At 37.7% G+C, this 22,143-nt stretch overlaps 1 protein-coding gene across 1 annotated transcript; it reads left to right on the plus strand.

Moving 5' to 3' along the window:
• The first annotated feature begins 4,668 nt into the window (after positions 1-4,668).
• On the plus strand, positions 4,669-22,060 carry prx (periaxin). Its single transcript, XM_056766879.1, is given in 12 exon segments — positions 4,669-4,675; positions 4,961-5,013; positions 5,719-5,749; positions 6,029-6,078; positions 6,177-6,284; positions 6,447-6,572; positions 7,063-7,228; positions 7,441-7,634; positions 7,761-8,733; positions 9,190-13,596; positions 13,776-18,662; positions 18,664-22,060. Coding segments are annotated over 12 exon segments (13,545 nt in total). The 3' UTR covers positions 21,207-22,060.
• Positions 22,061-22,143: the final 83 nt, after the last annotated feature.

The following is a 22,143-nucleotide window of genomic DNA, read 5'->3' on the forward strand; positions in this document are numbered from 1 at the left end:
GTTATAAATTATTAAAGATGAGAGGTCAAAGTTGTGAGAGAAGTTTATGAGCATTGTTAAGATCACAGTTGCATATTTAAAAAGAAAAAATTGTGAAATCAGTTTTTGCTTGTTTTGGATTTTAAATGATTGGATTTTTGTATTTGTATTATGCTTAACAGGATCTCTGTGCATCAATCAATGTTAAAGACTTTCAAGAATGTATCATATTTTATATTGTTCCTGTCAGACAAAAGATTTTTTGTAGGTTTTATAATTATTTAATCAATAAAGAGTATTAAAAACCGCTTGTCAACTTTGACAATGCAGTGTTTCATTATTTAAAAAAGTAAACAAAAATATTTGTTATTTTTATTATGATAATAATAACTATTATTATTTTTATTAATATTTCTTTCATTATTAATTTGTAATGTTGTTAGTGTTAAATTGATTATTGTTGAAATTATAATTATTGTTGCTGCGGGAGTAATTATAATACAAATAACAACAACCACAATAATAAGAATTCATATTATTTATGTATTTATGTGTTATTTATGTATTAACAATAACAGAATCCCAACAACAGGTGTTAACCTTTGACACCCGTGAGTAGCTGACTGGAAGCTTCAAGTGCTATTTTGACCCAGTCGATCCACCTGCATATCCCGCAGTATAGCTAATGAATCTTTTGTGACCTGTTCAGTCATTTGGGCAGCACCCCAGCTTCAAGATGGGCGACCCCCCCCCTCCAAAAAAATACAGACTCACTGCGACTGGACAGAAAATCCCTAGTGCCAGCACTATCCTCAGCTAGAACATTTGGGTGTGAAGCCTGAGACAACAGCTGCCAGACCCCCAAAATGTGAAGCTATAATTTAGCCTAAAAATAAAAGCATAACCTAAAACTTAAAACTTTTGGCTTCGTGGGCCAAAATATTTCCAAACAACTTTTCCAGATGTTGAGATGTTTTCATTTTATGTCGAGTTTAGTACGCACAACAGAACCCACCACACAAAAGCTTTGTTCTGTTATTTGTGTTTGTTTGTCGATACTTCAAATTAGACCTCTCACCGCTCCTGCCCTGTCCACTCCCTCAATCTCTGTATACTGGAGATGCATGCCAGTGGTTTTATCCAATGGCGTGCTGACCGCCTCCCCTGACAGAGCCCATAATACTATTCCAAATTCTCCTGTCAGTGCGGGTCAGTCAGAAAATAAACTTGCTGTGAGTGGGGGAGAGTTTGAGGGAATAACTGACAGAGATCCTTACTGAACAGGGAAACAATAAATAAAGGTTAGTAATAGACTATGTGTTTTCTCAGCATGTTCTGTGTATCATTGTTCTTAGAGATTTCGCTTTCTGTCAGAGTTCATGAAGATATTATATTCTGACACGCACATTTAATTACATCTGTGTGTGCTTTCGGCAGTGTTTTATATGTTCATACATTATATTTGTTACATTTTTTGCTGCTTTAAATTTTTGGCTCCACAAGTCAATTGTACTTTTAAATTCTGTTGTAACTTATGTAAGCATATATTTTTACATCATTTCTTTATTTCCAACTTCTTATAAGTTACAACAACTCACCACTTGCCAACATTTTAAACAGTCAGTTGCATTTACATGAGAGTTGATGGCAAAATAGTTACAATTAGATTAAACTAACTGTCCTGGTAGTATATTAATGCTGATGATTCTGAACATTTTCACACCGTTTTGAAGCTTATGAGCATCTTTATGTTCTCACGCACATACACATTACATTAAATGTGAAAGTGCATTTGTGTATGTGTCTGCTGAGCCTTGTATTACTTCAACGCAGTTGCAACAGCTGCAGTTGGGTCACAAGATCACAGTCTCACACTACTGTGTGTCCAGGGCCTGAAATGCCATAGTTGAGATTGCACCATGTGATTAAATGCTGCATAATTCCACAAGTTAAAAACAGGACCCATATAGTATGGCACCAGAAGCAATACAAACAATTCAGCGGTCAAGTAATCCGCTACATGTATTTGAAATGATTGTAACTCAAGAATGAATTATTTATTCAATTCTAATCTGAATTACTTTTAAAACTGTTGAATAGATTTTGAATGGATGGTATCTGCTGCACTTTAAACCATTGCTAAATTCTCATGAGATTGTGCCGTTTGGTGTTTGATATGTTTTGAAAAACTCTACATGTGTATTTCATGCTGTTGATTGAAATGAATATCCCTAAATTCGCTCCTCCCAGCACTAGTATGGGAATTATGACTGTGTGTGATACTAGTGGCATTCCTGGCACGTTCACAGAGTGAGATGTGCTGATGGGACACTCATCGCAACAAGTAGTGGCTCTAGGGTATGTGGACTTGTTGATGTCGCTAAAGATAGGTTACGATGCCAGTAATATATGAAAAACATTTAAAATAGGTTGAGTCCTGCACACCTGAAAGAAAGTGTGGAAGAAGAGGAACACAGAGAACATATCTTATACAGTCTTTAATAGTTTACTAATAATTGTCAGCCCAGTGGAAAAAAGTTATTTAAATACATAACAGGCTGTGAATTGAATGTATGTTGTATGCAGAAAATAATATAGATTTGGTTAAATTTGATGAGAAATGGCAAATTGGCTCAGTTTGTGACCTTGACATTTCTTCTAAATCACTGAGGGAGACATTTGTGAGTCTTTTTCTCCAATGACACTTGTTGATGTCTTTGGGAAATATTGGGATATTAAAGACATCTCATCTGTCATTTTTCTTCCTTGTAGGGGTGTATACTGTACAGTATAACCGTCTGGTCGCTAGATGGTTATTGGATGAAGTCAGTTTTCACAGGTGCAGTTCATTAAATATTAGGCCTTCAAAGGATTAATTGTGATTAATTGGATTCAGGTTAAATGTTTGTGTATAGATGTCTGTGTAAACACGTGCATATATTTAAAAAAATATATAAAATATTAAAATTAATAATCATTTATATATCACTTTAGTTATTGGTAGATATAAATAAATACATGTAAATAGTTCCTATATAAATGTTTTATATATATATATATATATATATATATATTTGTGTGTGTGTGTGTGTATGTTTATAAATACAAAATTAATATGTACAGTACATGGACATATATCGTGTTAACACAGACAAATATTTGGGATTCGATTAAAAAACAATTAATAAATATTATAACGGCATTTAATACAATACAACCATATTATAAATTGCAATAAACTAACATTTGATCTAGTAAGTGTATATGTATTTTTGATATTTATTCATTTCTATCCAAATTGCATAATATGGTCAAATATAAAGGGCCAAAGGAAACAGGTGATCATGTCTTCCAAATGTGACGTTATTGTGGTGGCCTGTATTTGTGTTCTCTCAGAATTGATGTTTGGTGTTTATATTATCCTAAGAAATATTCCAGTTTCCTGTTTAAAGGGAGCCATTTCCTCCTTGACCCCACACACCCTCATGAGACGCTGCATTTGCATCTCCTCTGAGGCTATGGACGTACGTGCTGAACCACAATTTTCTCAATTCTGACACACGCTTAAATGGGAAAATATTAGTTTTAGCCACACCAATGTCTTTTTTACCATTCATTTTTTGACAATCATGTCCATGAAATATTTGAATGTATAGTTTAATGGAGTTCTCTTTCTGAAGACCAAATGTCAGAAATCTTCCAGGCTATTTTTATGAAGCATCATAGCATTCATCCATTCATTATAGTATGTTTATTCTGGACTTTTCTATCTTGTGACATTTTATTCTGGTGTCATTCTCCCGAAATGGACAGAAACACATGCGAGGAACGGTATAGCTGTCACAGCTGCAAAGTGCCTATTCTAGCAAAATGATCTTGTGACTATATTGAATCAACCACAATAGAATTAGGTCTCTATTTTCCACTGTCCGTGTAAATGACCGATCTGTGTGTTCAATGGGATTTAGTTGAACAGTGCAAGTTGACGTGTCTGGTTTGACTGTGAGGATAATTCAATTTGTATTACATTTTTGTGCAAGAGTGTTTCAAGAGGTCTACACAACCCCCAAACGTACACTACTAGTCAATGTTTAGTCAATGTTTAGACATACCTATACATACAGTACATATTCTTCTTTAATACAATTTTTTATATTATGCTATTATTATGACTAAATAATGTTCTGTCTTAACTGTATTAAACCTCTGTGCATTTTGTTGTTTTCAACCAACTTAATGAATAGTTTGAATGAGTTTCCATGTACGCTTGACATTTATTGGATGCTTTTTAAATCACTTGGGAAAGACAGGTACATCAGACACTTTATACCGATGCAGTTTTCAACTGAAGTCTGGCTTGTCTGGGACCTCTATAGCAGTTCTGGCATTGAAGTGCAGTTGTTACAGAAGCAGATGTAGGTCAGGGCAGCGTGTGTTTACGGTATATAAAGATCAGCACCGTTCAAGCATTCTTCTCTCTCCTTTGGACACAGAGCATCTCTAGAGTACAGCTGTGTCCTTCAATCATATACACATATATATATATATTTGTATGGATACATAAATAGGTATGCCAGCACTTAGAACTGCCTGATGTCAACTTCTCCCTGTCAAACTTGCGGTTGCATTCAGGGAATGTATTGCTGCGAGTGAGCTCCGTTGATTTTCCAATACCAAATTAACCGAGCTATGCTATGTTAGTATAAGTCAATGATTTTAGAAATGCTGTCAGGAATTTGAGGACAAAACACCGCAGGCATATTTCAGACAAATACCGTCTGGTTGGCTATAAAAGAGCAACCTCTGAGCTATGAAATGCACCTCTGTCACCATACGCTTAAGAAACTTTCACTCTCAAGATCTGTGACGGATCTGTGCCCAGGTTTTTATGAGATGTGCCTGAAAAAAAGAAAAACTGTTGGCACAGCATGATAAGAGGACACCTGCTAGCTCTGTGCTGTGCGTCTGTCTTGTGTAACAGGTTACTCGGCGTGGGTGTCTGAGCCGATTAGAGCTCATGTGTACTGCTCGCTGGTACACATTTCTGCATGCTGGTTATGCGTTATGTCACGGCAGGCAATGATACCAGACACCACCACTACATGAAGAATGAGAAACATGCAGATTGAGAGAGGACACCGTTTGCAGGCCCTGCTAGTAACTTTTGATATGGTGTGACAGGAGAGAAGAGCAGGACTTTCAGTCAGCCTCATAGAGAAAATCACATGCAATGTGGCTCTTGTGTGCTAATGCTGGAGATTTATGATGATTATATCCTAATCTCAGGGATGTTACTTGACAAATATATATTTATTTAAGCCATAATGCAATATAATAATAGTTTTGGTATACTAGAAATTTCAAAAAGGTTTTTAAAGTACTATTATGATAAAAAACAATGATCAGCTAGATACAAATGGCATCCTTATGAAATGTTGGGTAAATAAATCACAGCTATTGACCAATCAGCATCAAGGAAACAAAACTATTTTATAATCCTGATCTATCATAGTTGATGAACTAACACATTCAGGTACTTTGAAATACTAAGAAAATGATGGATGTAATTGGATGTAGTTATAAGACTTTGTGTGGATGATACACATAACAGTGATGACAACATAACAGTGCTGTTTATTACTCTCAGATTTTAATAGGAGATTTAAAATTCTTCAAACTGCGTCAGAAGAATAAGATAGATTATATGTTGTATCTTCTATATTGTGTCTTTTTGGGTAGTTGACAGACTATTATGGACATTTGTCCAATGGTGAGACTGCAAAGTTTAAGAAAAAACTAACAACGAAGATAAATCTTTCATGCTATTTTATATGATAAATATTGATTTTAATAATACAAAACAATGTAATATTAACAGTTTGTTTTCTACATTTTGCTATATCACAGCATGTATGATTTATTCTCCCACTACCCATTTCAATATCGAATACTGTGGCACATACAATTTTTGAACGCAGTGATTTTAGTTTATTTTAACAAGTCTTACAATGCGCCTGAGTCTGATCTTAAAAAACTCCTCTATTTTCAGACTCTGACAGAGAGGATAGTCATGGAAATCCAGAAGCCACAGATTCACCTGTAGGTAGAAACCTGTCTGAACCACACAAAAACCACCTCAAAAACAACAGGGGATGGTTTTGCATTCTATTCATCCTTGTTTGTCCCTTTATGAATAGGTAAACAGAAAAAGGTTATCTCCCCCCTCAGAAAGGCCTCCCTTTGGACCTCATCTGACTCAACACCACAACATCTCTGCAGAAGAACAAGACAGTCCAGAGAGAATTGTAAGCATGCAACTGAATTTCAACAATACATGACCTAAAGTACTAAAAGCATTACAAAAACATGGATTCTTTGCGTAGTTTTGTACAGTATGGAATGTTGGGTTGCTTTCCTTTACCTAACCAATGACCTTAAAAATCCTTATGTTAAAAATCTATTGCAAGATTCAAAAGGAAAAGCTCCATGCTGAACTAAAACGAGTTTTGAGTGAGAAGAAAAGCCATTTTAGAGAAACCAACTCCACAGTCACCGAAATGGAGGAAAACTCAAAGAAGGACAGTAATAGTGAGGTAATGTCCCCAAATCTGGATGTTTAAAGAGCCTCTTCTGAAAAGCACTGTTTATGTCAATATAAAAATGTATCTCTGAAAACAATCTGGGATGAATGCTTTGATGTTAGGCTAAGACCAGTGATGTGTCCAAAATCACCCCTATACACCCTCATTCAGTATTTCCCACAGTAGGCTACTTCACTGAGTGAATGAAAACATGTGAATTTGAGTGTGTCGTGGTCTAGCGGACAATGGATGGATACATCTTGGTTGCATGAGGGCACTCAATAACGGTTTCAGTCATCGGTTTCAGTCAAAGGCTTTCCTCTCAGATAGTGGACTATAAAAAGGTGTGGTGGCTATTTTGGACACAGTCCATTAAAAAAATTAATTAACTTGATTTTGGCCAAAATTGTGAATGTTTTGCAGTTTTCTAATTAAAATTGCGTTTTCCCATCTTTACCATCATTAAATGCATTTCTTTTATGAATACATGTCTTTATAACAGGTAGAGAAGGAAAACCGTTTGTCAGAGCTTGTGGAAGTGGTTGTTGAAACAGAGGCCGAGGTTGGGGCAAGTGGTTATAGTGTCATGGGTGGAGGGGAGCGAGGCATCTTCATCAAAGATGTCTTGAAAGACTCCCCAGCAGCCAAGCACCTCAGCTTACAGAAAGGTACCAAGGGACTGTATTTTATATTACAAAGTATTATGTCAGGACCATTTTGTTCCGAAGACAAACAGGAGATAACCCTAATCTCATAAACTTTAATAAACACTTTTATACTAATTGTGTTTTCAAGTCTTTCTGTTTACTGATATGTTGTGTTGAAGGACTAGAGTCAGCTTATGAAAATTGTCACTCATTTTTGTGGTGTTTTATTGCAGGTGATCAACTGCTAAGTGCCAGGGTATATTTTGATAATGTAAAATATGAGGACGCATTCAAAATTCTCCAGTGTGCAGAACCCTACAAAGTGTCCTTCTTTTTAAAGAGGACTGTGCCAGAAAGTGATGTCAGCATACGTCCGGCTGCACAAAATCTTGAGCTCAGAAGTCCTAAGGCCAAAATGCAAAGAATGGTACATTCTGATACATTGCCATAAAATATTATTATTTTCACCATTCTGCACCTATCTTTAATAACTTGCATTCATTGAGCTGAAGTAATCATAACACTAGAACGAATGATTACCTTTGTCTTGCAGAGTGTCAAAAGTGTGAAACCGTTCAAAGCCAAAAAACAGAGAGGAGGGCGATTTGGATTAAAAAGACTGAAAGAGAACAAAAAAGCAAGAGCAGAGCTGGACATCGAAGGTTCACCTGGCAAATCAGAGCTCAGTCCTGTTGATGTTGAGTTTGTTTTCCCAAAGTTCAAGATAAGAAAAGGTGTAAAGGCAACTGCAGATGGATCAGGGCAGCTGGAGGGGATGGCCACTGGTTCTAGAAAGAAAAGGAAGATCAGATTTCCAAAGATGAAAGAAATGGATGCTAATGTAAGTGAAGTTTCAACATATGAAGGTCATGAAGAGGCCTCTGGAGCAAAGCTAAAGGACAACGCAAAAGCTGCAACATTTGGAATTAATTTACCCAAAATTAAAAAGTCAAAATGGGATGCACAGTCTTCTAATGACAACTTTAATGTAAAAGGATCAGTGGCCAAACTAAAACCTCCATCAACGGAGTCAAATCTTAGTAGGAATCAGGGCAAAGTTGAAGTCAGGGTCTCTAATCCTGACATTAGTGTTAAGGGAAAGGCACAAAATCCTGGTGCAAAACTGCCTGAGATTAATTTAGATGTGTCTGATTCAAAAATGGCAATGCCAAAGATCAAACTGCCAACGGTTAGACTTGCTTGTCATTCAGATGAAATTGATGGTGAGGCAAGAAAGTTTAAAATGCCCACGGGTGACATCAAAGCAGGAAATGTGGATTTGGAACTGGGAGGAGTTGAATTAAAAGATGTTATAATTCCTGATATGAATGTGAAAGAAAAAAAGAAAAGCATGGCCAAAGTAGATACTACAATAAAGCTAAACCTTGAGACAAAACAAAAATTTGGAGATGCATCGTATTCTCTTCCCAAACTTGATATTGCAGTGCCAAATATAGAAACATCAGACATGGACATTAGTCTTCCTACATTAGAAGTGTCGATACCAAAGGGGACTTTGGAAGAAGGTAAACTAGAGGTTGAGACAGCTAGGATCAAAGGCGGTACAAAGGTTGACAGTTTACTACCAAAAGGAACAATAGAATGTAGTCAACATATTGATAACCACCCTGGAAAAGGAGGACATTTTGAACTGCCAAAATTTGATGCTTCCTTGCCTAAAATGAAATCATCAGTTGAAATCGATGTTAAAGGTCCTGAAGTCAAGGAAGAAAAGTTTCACATGCCATCTATAGATATCTCTCTACCAGGAGGAGGAGCAAAAGGAGATTTAAAAATTGAAGGACAAGCTGGAAAAGGAGGAAAATTTGAAATGCCAAAATTTGATGCTTCCTTGCCTAAAATGAAATCATCAGGTGAAATCGATGTTAAAGCTCCTGAAGTCAAGGGAGGAAAGTTTCACATGCCCTCTGTAGATATCTCTCTACCAGGAGGAGGAGCAAAAGGAGACTTAAATATGGAAGGACAAGCTGTTAAAGGAGGAAAATTTGAAATGCCAAAATTTGATGCTTCCTTGCCTAAAATAAAATCATCAGGTGAAATCGATGTTAAAGGTCCTGAAGTCAAGGGAGGAAAGTTTCACATGCCCTCGCTAGATATCTCTCTACCAGGAGGAGGCGCAAAAGGAGATTTAAATATTAAAGGAGAAGCTGGAAAAGGAGGAAAATTTGAAATGCCAAAATTAGACGTTTCCTTGCCTAAAATGAAATCATCAGGAGGTGAAATCGATGTTAAAGGTCCTGAAATAAAAGGTGGAAAGTTTCCCATGCCATCTATAGATATCTCTCTACCAGGAGGAGGTGCCAAAGGAGATTTAAATATTGAAGGGCAATCTGGAAAAGGAGGAAAATTTGAAATGCCAAAATTTGATGCTTCCTTGCCTAAAATGAAAACAACAGGTGAAATCGATGTTAAAGGTCCTGAAGTCAAGGGAGGAAAGTTTCACATGCCCTCTGTAGATATCTCTCTACCAGGAGGAGGAGCAAAAGGAGATTTAAATATTGACGGACAAGCTGGAAAAGGAGGAAAATTTGAAATGCCAAAATTTGATGCTTCCTTGCCTAAAATGAAATCATCAGGTGAAATCAATGTTAAAGGTCCTGAAGTCAAGGGAGGAAAGTTTCACATGCCCTCGCTAGATATCTCTCTACCAGGAGGAGGCGCAAAAGGAGATTTAAATATTAAAGGACAAGCTGTTAAAGGAGGAAAATTTGAAATGCCAAAATTAGACGTTTCCTTGCCCAAAATGAAATCATCAGGAGGTGAAATCGATGTTAAAGGTCCTGAAATAAAAGGTGGAAAGTTTCCCATGCCATCTATAGATATCTCTCTACCAGGAGGAGGTGCCAAAGGAGATTTAAATATTGAAGGGCAAGCTGGAAAAGGAGGAACATTTGAAATGCCAAAATTTGATGCTTCCTTGCTTAAAATGAAATCATCAGGTGAGATCGATGTTAAAGGTCCTGAAGTCAAGGGAGGAAAGTTTCACATGCCCTCTGTAGATATCTCTCTACCAGGAGGAGGCGCAAAAGGAGATTTAAATATTGAAGGAGATACTGGAAAAGGAGGAAAAATTGAAATGCCAAAATTAGACGTTTCCTTGCCTAAAATGAAATCATCAGGTGAAATCGATGTCAAAGGACCTGAAGCCAAGGGAGGAAAGTTTCACATGCCCTCTGTAGATATCTCTCTACCAGGAGGAGGAGCAAAAGGAGACTTAAATATGGAAGGACAAGCTGGAAAAGGAGGAAAATTTGAAATGCCAAAATTTGATGCTTCCTTGCCTAAAATGAAATCATCAAGTGAAATCGATGTTAAAGGTCCTGAAATAAAAGGTGGAAAGTTTCCCATGCCATCTATAGATATCTCTCTACCAGGAGGAGGTGCCAAAGGAGATTTAAATATTGAAGGGCAAGCTGAAAAAGGAGGACATTTTGAACTGCCAAAATTTGATGCTTCCTTGCCTAAAATGAAATCATCAGTTGAAATCGATGTTAAAGGTCCTGAAGTCAAGGGAGGAAAGTTTCACATGCCCTCTGTAGATATCTCTCTACCAGGAGGAGGCGCAAAAGGAGATTTAAATATTAAAGGACAAGCTGTTAAAGGAGGAAAATTTGAAATGCCAAAATTAGACGTTTCCTTGCCCAAAATGAAATCATCAGGAGGTGAAATCGATGTTAAAGGTCCTGAAATAAAAGGTGGAAAGTTTCCCATGCCATCTATAGATATCTCTCTACCAGGAGGAGGTGCCAAAGGAGATTTAAATATTGAAGGGCAAGCTGGAAAAGGAGGAACGTTTGAAATGCCAAAATTTGATGCTTCCTTGCTTAAAATGAAATCATCAGGTGAGATCGATGTTAAAGGTCCTGAAGTCAAGGGAGGAAAGTTTCACATGCCCTCTGTAGATATCTCTCTACCAGGAGGAGGCGCAAAAGGAGATTTAAATATTGAAGGAGATACTGGAAAAGGAGGAAAAATTGAAATGCCAAAATTAGACGTTTCCTTGCCTAAAATGAAATCATCAGGTGAAATCGATGTCAAAGGACCTGAAGCCAAGGGAGGAAAGTTTCACATGCCCTCTGTAGATATCTCTCTACCAGGAGGAGGAGCAAAAGGAGACTTAAATATGGAAGGACAAGCTGGAAAAGGAGGAAAATTTGAAATGCCAAAATTTGATGCTTCCTTGCCTAAAATGAAATCATCAAGTGAAATCGATGTTAAAGGTCCTGAAATAAAAGGTGGAAAGTTTCCCATGCCATCTATAGATATCTCTCTACCAGGAGGAGGTGCCAAAGGAGATTTAAATATTGAAGGGCAAGCTGGAAAAGGAGGAAAATTTGAAATGCCAAAATTTGATGCTTCCTTGCCTAAAATGAAAACAACAGGTGAAATCGATGTTAAAGGTCCTGAAGTCAAGGGAGGAAAGTTTCACATGCCCTCTGTAGATATCTCTCTACCAGGAGGAGGTACCAAAGGAGATTTAAATATTGACGGACAAGCTGGAAAAGGAGGAAAATTTGAAATGCCAAAATTTGATGCTTCCTTGCCTAAAATGAAATCATCAGGTGAAATCAATGTTAAAGGTCCTGAAGTCAAGGGAGGAAAGTTTCACATGCCCTCGCTAGATATCTCTCTACCAGGAGGAGGCGCAAAAGGAGATTTAAATATTAAAGGACAAGCTGTTAAAGGAGGAAAATTTGAAATGCCAAAATTAGACGTTTCCTTGCCCAAAATGAAATCATCAGGAGGTGAAATCGATGTTAAAGGTCCTGAAATAAAAGGTGGAAAGTTTCCCATGCCGTCAATAGATATCTCTCTACCAGGAGGAGGTACCAAAGGAGATTTAAATATTGAAGGGCAAGCTGGAAAAGGAGGAACATTTGAAATGCCAAAATTTGATGCTTCCTTGCTTAAAATGAAATCATCAGGTGAGATCGATGTTAAAGGTCCTGAAGTCAAGGGAGGAAAGTTTCACATGCCCTCGCTAGATATCTCTCTACCAGGAGGAGGTACCAAAGGAGATTTAAATATTGAAGGGCAAGCTGGAAAAGGAGGAACATTTGAAATGCCAAAATTTGATGCTTCCTTGCTTAAAATGAAATCATCAGGTGAGATCGATGTTAAAGGTCCTGAAGTCAAGGGAGGAAAGTTTCACATGCCCTCGCTAGATATCTCTCTACCAGGAGGAGGCGCAAAAGGAGATTTAAATATTGAAGGAGATACTGGAAAAGGAGGAAAAATTGAAATGCCAAAATTAGACGTTTCCTTGCCTAAAATGAAATCATCAGGTGAAATCGATGTCAAAGGACCTGAAGCCAAGGGAGGAAAGTTTCACATGCCCTCTGTAGATATCTCTCTACCAGGAGGAGGAGCAAAAGGAGACTTAAATATGGAAGGACAAGCTGGAAAAGGAGGAAAATTTGAAATGCCAAAATTTGATGCTTCCTTGCCTAAAATGAAATCATCAAGTGAAATCGATGTTAAAGGTCCTGAAATAAAAGGTGGAAAGTTTCCCATGCCATCTATAGATATCTCTCTACCAGGAGGAGGCGCAAAAGGAGATTTAAATATTGAAGGACAAGCTGGAAAAGGAGGAAAATTTGAAATGCCAAAATTTGATGCTTCCTTGCCTAAAATGAAATCATCAGGTGAAATCGATGTCAAAGGACCTAAAGTCAAGGGAGGAAAGTTTCACATGCCCTCTGTAGATATCTCTCTACCAGGAGGAGGAGCAAAAGGAGATTTAAATATTGAAGGACAAGCTGGAAAAGGAGGAAAATTTGAAATGCCAAAATTTGATGCTTCCTTGCCTAAAATGAAATCATCAGGTGAAATCGATGTCAAAGGTCCTGAAATAAAAGGTGGACAGTTTCCCATGCCGTCAATAGATATCTCTATACCAGAAGGAGGCGCAAAAGGAGATTTAAATATCAAAGGACAAGCTGGAAAAGGAGGAAAATTTGAAATGCCAAAATTTGATGCTTCCTTGCCTAAAATAAAATCATCAGGTGAAATCGATGTCAAAGGTCCTAAAGTCAAGGGAGGAAAGTTTCACATGCCCTCTGTAGATATCTCTCTACCAGGAGGAGGAGCAAAAGGAGATTTAAATATTGAAGGACAAGCTGGAAAAGGAGGAACATTTGAAATGCCAAAATTTGATGCTTCCTTGCCTAAAATGAAAACAACAGGTGAAATCGATGTCAAAGGACCTAAAGTCAAGGGAGGAAAGTTTCACATGCCCTCGCTAGATATCTCTCTACCAGGAGGAGGTGCAAAAGGAGATTTAAATATCGAAGGAAAAGCTGGAAAAGGAGGAAAATTTCGAATGCCAAAATTAGACGTTTCCTTGCCTAAAATGAAATCATCAGGAGGTGAAATCGATGTTAAAGGTCCTGAAATAAAAGGTGGACAGTTTCCCATGCCGTCAATAGATATCTCTATACCAGGAGGAGGCGCAAAAGGAGATTTAAATATTGAAGGACAAGCTGGAAAAGAGGAACATTTGAAATGCCAAAATTTGATGCTTCCTTGCCTAAAATGAAAACAACAGGTGAAATCGATGTCAAAGGAACTGAAGTCAAGGGAGAAAAGTTTCACATGCCCTCTGTAGATATCTCTCTACCAGGAGGAGGAGCAAAAGGAGACTTAAATATTGAAGGACACGCTGGAAAAGGAGGAACATTTGAAATGCCAAAATTTGATGCTTCCTTGCTTAAAATGAAATCATCAGGTGAAATCGATGTTAAAGGTCCTGAAGTCAAGGGAGGAAAGTTTCACATGCCCTCGCTAGATATCTCTCTACCAGGAGGAGGCGCAAAAGGAGATTTAAGTATTGAAGGAGATACTGGAAAAGGAGGAAAATTTGAAATGCCAAAATTTGATGCTTCCTTGCCTAAAATGAAAACAACAGGTGAAATCGATGTCAAAGGACCTAAAGTCAAGGGAGGAAAGTTTCACATGCCCTCTGTAGATATCTCTCTACCAGGAGGAGGAGCAAAAGGAGACTTAAATGTTGAAGGACACGCTGGAAAAGGAGGAACATTTGAAATGCCAAAATTTGATGCTTCCTTGCCTAAAATGAAATCATCAGGTGAAATCGATGTTAAAGGTCCTGAAGTCAAGGGAGGAAAGTTTCACATGCCCTCTGTAGATATCTCTCTACCAGGAGGAGGCGCAAAAGGAGATTTAAGTATTGAAGGATATACTGGAAAAGGAGGAAAATTTGAAATGCCAAAATTAGACGTTTCCTTGCCTGAAATGAAATCATCAGGAGGTGAAATCGATGTTAAAGGTCCTGAAATAAAAGGTGGAAAGTTTCCCATGCCATCTATAGATATCTCTATACCAGGAGGAGGTGCCAAAGGAGATTTAAATATTGAAGGACAAGCTGTTAAAGGAGGAAAGTTTGAAATGCCAAAATTTGATGCTTCCTTGCTTAAAATGAAATCATCAGGTGAAATCGATGTCAAAGGTCCTAAAGTCATGGGAGGAAAGTTTCACATGCCCTCTGTAGATATCTCTCTACCAGGAGGAGGAGCAAAAGGAGATTTAAATATTGAAGGACAAGCTGGAAAAGGAGAAAATTTTGAAATGCCAAAATTTGATGCTTCCTTGCCTAAAATGAAATCATCAGGTGAAATCGATGTTAAAGGTCCTGAAGTCAAGGGAGGAAAGTTTCACATGCCCTCTGTAGATATCTCTCTACCAGGAGGAGGCGCAAAAGGAGATTTAAGTATTGAAGGATATACTGGAAAAGGAGGAAAATTTGAAATGCCAAAATTAGACGTTTCCTTGCCTGAAATGAAATCATCAGGAGGTGAAATCGATGTTAAAGGTCCTGAAATAAAAGGTGGAAAGTTTCCCATGCCATCTATAGATATCTCTATACCAGGAGGAGGTGCCAAAGGAGATTTAAATATTGAAGGACAAGCTGTTAAAGGAGGAAAGTTTGAAATGCCAAAATTTGATGCTTCCTTGCCTAAAATGAAATCATCAGGTGAAATCGATGTCAAAGGTCCTAAAGTCAAGGGAGGAAAGTTTCACATGCCCTCTGTAGATATCTCTCTACCAGGAGGAGGAGCAAAAGGAGATTTAAATATTGAAGGACAAGCTGGAAAAGGAGAAAATTTTGAAATGCCAAAATTTGATGCTTCCTTGCCTAAAATGAAATCATCAGGTGAAATCGATGTCAAAGGACCTGAAGTCAAGGGAGGAAAGTTTCACATGCCCTCTGTAGATATCTCTCTAGCAGGAGGAGGAGCAAAAGGAGATTTAAATATTGAAGGACAAGCTGTTAAAGGAGGAAAATTTGAAATGCCAAAATTGTATGCTTCCTTGCCGAAAATGAAAACAACAGGAGGTGAAATCGATGTCAAAGGTCCTGAAATTAAAGGTGGACAGTTTCCCATGCCGTCTATAGATATCTCTGTACCAGGAGGAGGCGCAAAAGGAGATTTAAATATTGAAGGACAAGCTGGAAAAGGAGGAACATTTGAAATGCCAAAATTTGATGCTTCCTTGCCTAAAATGAAAACAACAGGTGAAATCGATGTCAAAGGACCTAAAGTCAAGGGAGGAAAGTTTCACATGCCCTCTGTAGATATCTCTCTACCAGGAGGACGCGCAAAAGGAGATTTAAATATCGAAGGAAAAGCTGGAAAAGGAGGAAAATTTCAAATGCCAAAATTAGACGTTTCCTTGCCTAAAATGAAATCATCAGGTGAGATCGATGTTAAAGGTCCTGAAATAAAAGGTGGACAGTTTCCCATGCCGTCAATAGATATCTCTATACCAGGAGGAGGCGCAAAAGGAGATTTAAATATTGAAGGACAAGCTGGAAAAGGAGGAACATTTGAAATGCCAAAATTTGATGCTTCCTTGCCTAAAATGAAAACAACAGGTGAAATCGATGTCAAAGGACCTAAAGTCAAGGGAGGAAAGTTTCACATGCCCTCTGTAGATATCTCTCTACCAGGAGGAGGAGAAAAAGGAGATTTAAATATTGAAGGAGATACTGGAAAAGGAGGAAAATTTGAAATGCCAAAATTAGACGTTTCCTTGCCTAAAATGAAATCATCAGGAGGTGAAATCGATGTTAAAGGTCCTGAAATAAAAGGTGGAAAGTTTCCCATGCCATCAATAGATATCTCTCTACCAGGAGGAGGTGCCAAAGGAGATTTAAATATTGAAGGACTAGCTGTTAAAGGAGGAAAGTTTGAAATTCCAAAATTTGATGCTTCCTTGCCTAAAATGAAATCATCAGGTGAAATCGATGTCAAAGGTCCTACAGTCAAGGGAGGAAAGTTTCACATGCCCTCTGTAGATATCTCTCTACCAGGAGGAGGCGCAAAAGGAGATTTAAATATCGAAGGACAAGCTGGAAAAGGAGGAAAATTTGAAATGCCAAAAATTGATGCTTCCTTGCCGAAAATGAAAATGACAGGTGAAATCGATGTCAAAGGACCTGAAGTCAAGGGAGAAATGTTTCACATGCCCTCTGTAGATATCTCTCTACCAGGAGGAGGAGCAAAAGGAGATTTAAATATTGAAGGACAAGCTGGAAAAGGAGGAACATTTGAAATGCCAAAATTTGATGCTTCCTTGCCTAAAATGAAATCATCAGGTGAAATCGATGTTAAAGGTCCTGAAATACAAGGTGGAAAGTTTCCCATGACATCTATAGATATCTCTCTACCAGGAGGAGGCGCAAAAGGAGATTTAAATATTGAAGGACAAGCTGGAAAAGGAGGAAAATTTGAAATGCCAAAATTTGATGCTTCCTTGCCTAAAATGAAATCATCAGGTGAAATCGATGTCAAAGGACCTAAAGTCAAGGGAGGAAAGTTTCAAATGCCCTCTGTAGATATCTCTCTACCAGGAGGAGGTGCAAAAGGAGATTTAAATATTAAAGGAGAAGCTGGAAAAGGAGGAAAATTTGAAATGCCAAAATTAGACGTTTCCTTGCCTAAAATGAAATCATCAGGTGAAATCGATGTCAAAGGTCCTGAAATAAAAGGTGGACAGTTTCCCATGCCGTCAATAGATATCTCTATACCAGGAGGAGGCGCAAAAGGAGATTTAAATATTGAAGGACAAGCTGGAAAAGGAGGAACATTTGAAATGCCAAAATTTGATGCTTCCTTGCTTAAAATGAAATCATCAGGTGAAATTGATGTTAAAGGTCCTGAAGTCAAGGGAGGAAAGTTTCACATGCCCTCGCTAGATATCTCTCTACCAGGAGGAGGCGCAAAAGGAGATTTAAATATCGAAGGAAAAGCTGGAAAAGGAGGACAATTTGAAATGCCAAAATTAGACGTTTCCTTGCCTGAAATGAAAACAACAGGTGAAATCGATGTCAAAGGTCCTGAAATAAAAGGTGGAAAGTTTCCCATGCCATCTATAGATATCTCTCTACCAGGAGGAGGTGCCAAAGGAGATTTAAATATTGAAGGACAAGCTGGAAAAGGAGGAAAATTTGAAATGCCAAAATTTGATGCTTCCTTGCCTAAAATGAAAACCACAGGTGAAATCGATGTCAAAGGACCTAAAGTCAAGGGAGGAAAGCTTCACATGCCCTCTGTAGATATCTCTCTACCAGGAGGAGGAGCAAAAGGAGACTTAAATATGGAAGGACAAGCTGGAAAAGGAGGAAAATTTGAAATGCCAAAATTTGATGCTTCCTTGCCTAAAATGAAATCAGGTGAAATCGATGTTAAAGGTCCTGAAATAAAAGGTGGAAAGTTTCCCATGCCATCTATAGATATCTCTCTACCAGGAGGAGGCGCAAAAGGAGATTTAAATATTGAAGGACAAGCTGTTAAAGGAGGAAAATTTGAAATGCCAAAATTTGATGCTTCCTTGCCTAAAATGAAATCATCAGGTGAAATCGATGTCAAAGGTCCTAAAGTCAAGGGACGAAAGTTTCACATGCCCTCTGTAGATATCTCTCTACCAGGAGGAGGCACAAAAGGAGATTTGAATATTGAAGGACAAGCTGTTAAAGGAGGAAAATTGGAAATGCCAAAATTAGACGTTTCCTTGCCCAAACTAAAATCATCAGGAGGTGAAATTGATGTTAAAGGTCCTGAAATAAAATGTGGAAAGCTTTCCATGCCATCTATAGATATCTCTATACCAGAAGGAGGCGCAAAAGAAGATTTAAATATTGAAGGACAAGCTGGAAAAGAGGGAACATTTCAAATGCCAAAATTAGACGTTTCATTGCCTAAAATGAAATCATCAGGTGAAATCGATGTCAAAGGACCTAAAGTCAAGGGAGGAAAGTTTCACATGCCCTCTGTAGATATCTCTCTACCAGGAGGAGGAGCAAAAGGAGATTTAAATATTGAAGGAAAAGCTGTTAATGGAGGAAAATTGGAAATGCCAAAATTTGACGTTTCCTTGCCTGAAATGAAATCATCAGGTGAAATTGATGTGAAACGGTCCTGAAGTCAAGGGTGGAAAGTTTCACATGCCCTCGATAGATATCTCTCTAACAGGAGGTGGAACAAAAGGAGATTTAAATATAACAGGACAAGATGGAAAAGGAGGACATTTTGAAATTCCCAAACTTGATGCTTCCTTGCCTAAAATGAGAACAACAGGTGAAATCGATGTGAAAGGTCCTGAAGTCAAGGGTGGAAAGTTTCACTTGCCCTCTGTGAAACTTAAAGAACATGAACTGAAAGTTGAAAGACAAGATAAAAAAGCAAGAAAATTCCATATTCCGGACATTGACATCTCAATGCCTAAAATCTCCCATAATTTTGATACAGATGCCAATGCTACATGCACTAGAATAAGTGACCCCGAGGTGACTTTAGGCGGAAATATTAAGCTCCCAATTGTGAAAATACCAACAGTTGACATATCTGCTCCGAAAGTTGACCTGGACTTTACTTACACAAAGGGTAAAGACACTGACAGAGAAAATATAGAACTTCTTAAAGCAGAGGGTGGAAGGCCATCCTCTGGGACAAGTTTTGAAGTTCCAGATGCCTCTTTAAAAATGCCCAACATTTTGCTCCCTAAATTTGGCAGAAAATTGAGAAGTGGGGAAAAAGAACAAGGCAGTCCTGCATCTGCAGATTTAGGCATGGAAGGGAAATTGCCGTCCATGGAAATTGATAGAACGATTAAGAAGACCCCAATTAAAATGGCACCGAAAAAAGGAAAGATCAAAGATGCAGAAATGGACAACAAAGGAAAGCTCAAAATGCCAGCCATTGAGATATCACTGCCAAAAACAAATATTCCAGAATGTGAGGTATTGCTTCCAAAAGCTGAGGTTGATGTATCTGAATCAGATATTCGAAGCTACGAGGGCAGCCTAAAAATCCCTAAAATGCCAACTATTGATATATCAGTTCCAAAAGTTGATTTAGATGTGTCCTTGTATAAAGTTAAACTTGATGAGTCAGCAGACTCAAACTCTTCTGATTTAAATATTGAAAGTAGTAGGGGTGTAGTACATTTTCCAAATATCAAAATGCCTAAAGTAGACATTTCACTTCAACCAAAGGGTGATCTAGAGTTGGATCTTGGCTTATTGAAAGAAGGGAGAAAAAATAAAAAGATGCCCGAAGTGATAAATATCGAGCTCAGTCCTGATGAACCAAAAATTAAGGTAAAAGGGGAGAAAGTTAAAGGATCTAAATTTAATATTGGAATGCCCACATTTAAAGCATCCAGATCAGAAGGTGATGCGACAATGTCTGTAAAAGAAGATCATAAAAATTCTAAAGGAGGAACAGATGCAGACTTGAAGGTTGGTGTACAAGCACAGGAGTCCTCCTTAAATATGCCTAAAATGAAACTCCCTGACGTAGAGATGACAGGTCCCAAAAGACTAATAACGCCAAAGATTCCACAACTTGACTTTGACATCGAGCCTGTTCAAGTTGTCACCAACAATGAAGAAGATAGAAAGCAGACTGGTAAAGTCAAGATTCCAAAGTTTGGAATACCTCTGCCTTCTTTAGTTTCACCTGAAGCCAGTCTCACGTCTCAGATTAAAGGCGATTCTGTATCCATGCACTCTGAGGTGGAGTATGAGGGCCCAAGCATGCCAAAAGTAAGAAAAGCTGTATTTATAATGGTGAATCAACAAATTGAAAGCACTGCTCTTGTGTGTCATGAAGCAAGTTTTGGAATTGGAGATGAGAAGCTCAAGTTGCCAACGATTGAATTGAAGCCAAGTGTGAGCAAGTCTCCATCAAATGAAAAGGTGAAATCAATAAGTGATCAAGAGGGGGTAGAAACAGGGAAGACTGGTAAACTGAAGATGCCAAACGTCACATTTTCATCTGGAAAGGCCGGATTATTTGATGAAACACTAAGTGAGTCTGATGACGTAACAAGTCCGAACCTCAATGATGACAAAGATGACAAAGCAAAGTTTGCAAAGGTCAAAATGCCTAAAGTGGAGTTTTTCTCAACATACTCAAAAGACAAAATTGAGGAAGAGGAAACAAGCATGAATCTAAGGAAGGAGACCTTATGGGATGTCAAAGAGACACAAGCAAGCAAAATGACTATCTCGGGTGTCAAGAAGACAACAGAAAGGCATGAAGGAAAAGGAGAGGTTAGTGTTTTAGTATCCTCAAAAGCAAGGACTGAGATGCTGGAAGAACGGGAGAGTTCAGAGTCGCCCATACCTTCAGCTGGATTTTTCTCTGTAAGTAAGAGCGAGGAAAGAGGGGAATCAACATGGTTTAAAGTACCCAAAGTCACCCTTAGCCCCCATTCTACTGGCTTCCTTCAGATCACTCCAGAAGGCTCTCCAAGGGGAAGCAGGTCCTCTCTGCCATGCTCTGGTGAAGAAGCCTCTGGAGGTTTCTATGTCAAGATGCCAAGTATAGAATTTTCGAGACATGAGATGTCCTCAGAGCAACTGGTTACCAAGAAAAAGGAGGTAACTCGAACTGTAGTGACTAAGACGACAAATTACACAGAGACAAAAAGTAGCAATTCAAACCTTTAAGCTTCTGATCACAGAACTGCAATAGATGGTAGATTAATATATATTTTTGTATGTGGCAATTTTCTTCAGTATTCCTGTTTTTTTTCAAACCATTTATACATAATAAAAATGTTGCTATACAAAAAAACGAAATATTATAAAGACTGTTGATCTCTTTTCGATGTAATTTGCTGCTCTGTAGAACACTTTGAATTTATATATTTGTGAATTATTTCACACACATGCTTTTGGGTACACAATACACTTACAACAAGTCTGTGCAGCTAAAGAAAAACAGTTTAAGATATTTAGAAATATTAGGGGTTTTCACATTTTTATTTCAGACCGATGAGCCAGAATTTCAAGGCATTTTGAAAACATTGCTTTACTTTTTGATGCATGGTTTGTCTCTCTGGTTTGTGGTTGTTTATGGATTTTAAATAATAAGATAGGTATTGTATATTTTAGATACTACTAGAAATACATGCACTATTTTTCCCATATTGATATGCATGATCTGTACAGATTTAAACCAAGTCTGTAATGTTGAGTATGTGTTAAGACTTTTTTTTCTATTTTCTAATGTGATACTGCAGTATAATTTTTCTGTTCATGGGGAAGGTTCAGGATTATAAAATGCAAACACGTCTTGTCCTTTATTTGCAAATAACTCCTGTTGACTTTTAAAGTATAGCCTTAAACACATGAATTATCATTGTATTTGTATAGTGTTTTAACGGGAGGTTTTAGTACTGAACTGCATGTTTGTGATGTTGGGATGCTTTTATGAAACACATTTAGAAAAATAAACATCATTAAGGTGATGTTTTTGTATAGTGCATATAAACCAAATAAAGTATTAACTTCTACTTAAGTTTTCTCTGTTGTTATTTTTCCTACGTATTTCTTCATAACTCCACTAATGTGGCAGCACTAATAACAAAAAAATGCCATTTTG

This window comes from Triplophysa dalaica, chromosome 14, assembly GCF_015846415.1.
Source record: "Triplophysa dalaica isolate WHDGS20190420 chromosome 14, ASM1584641v1, whole genome shotgun sequence".
NCBI lineage: Eukaryota > Metazoa > Chordata > Actinopteri > Cypriniformes > Nemacheilidae > Triplophysa > Triplophysa dalaica.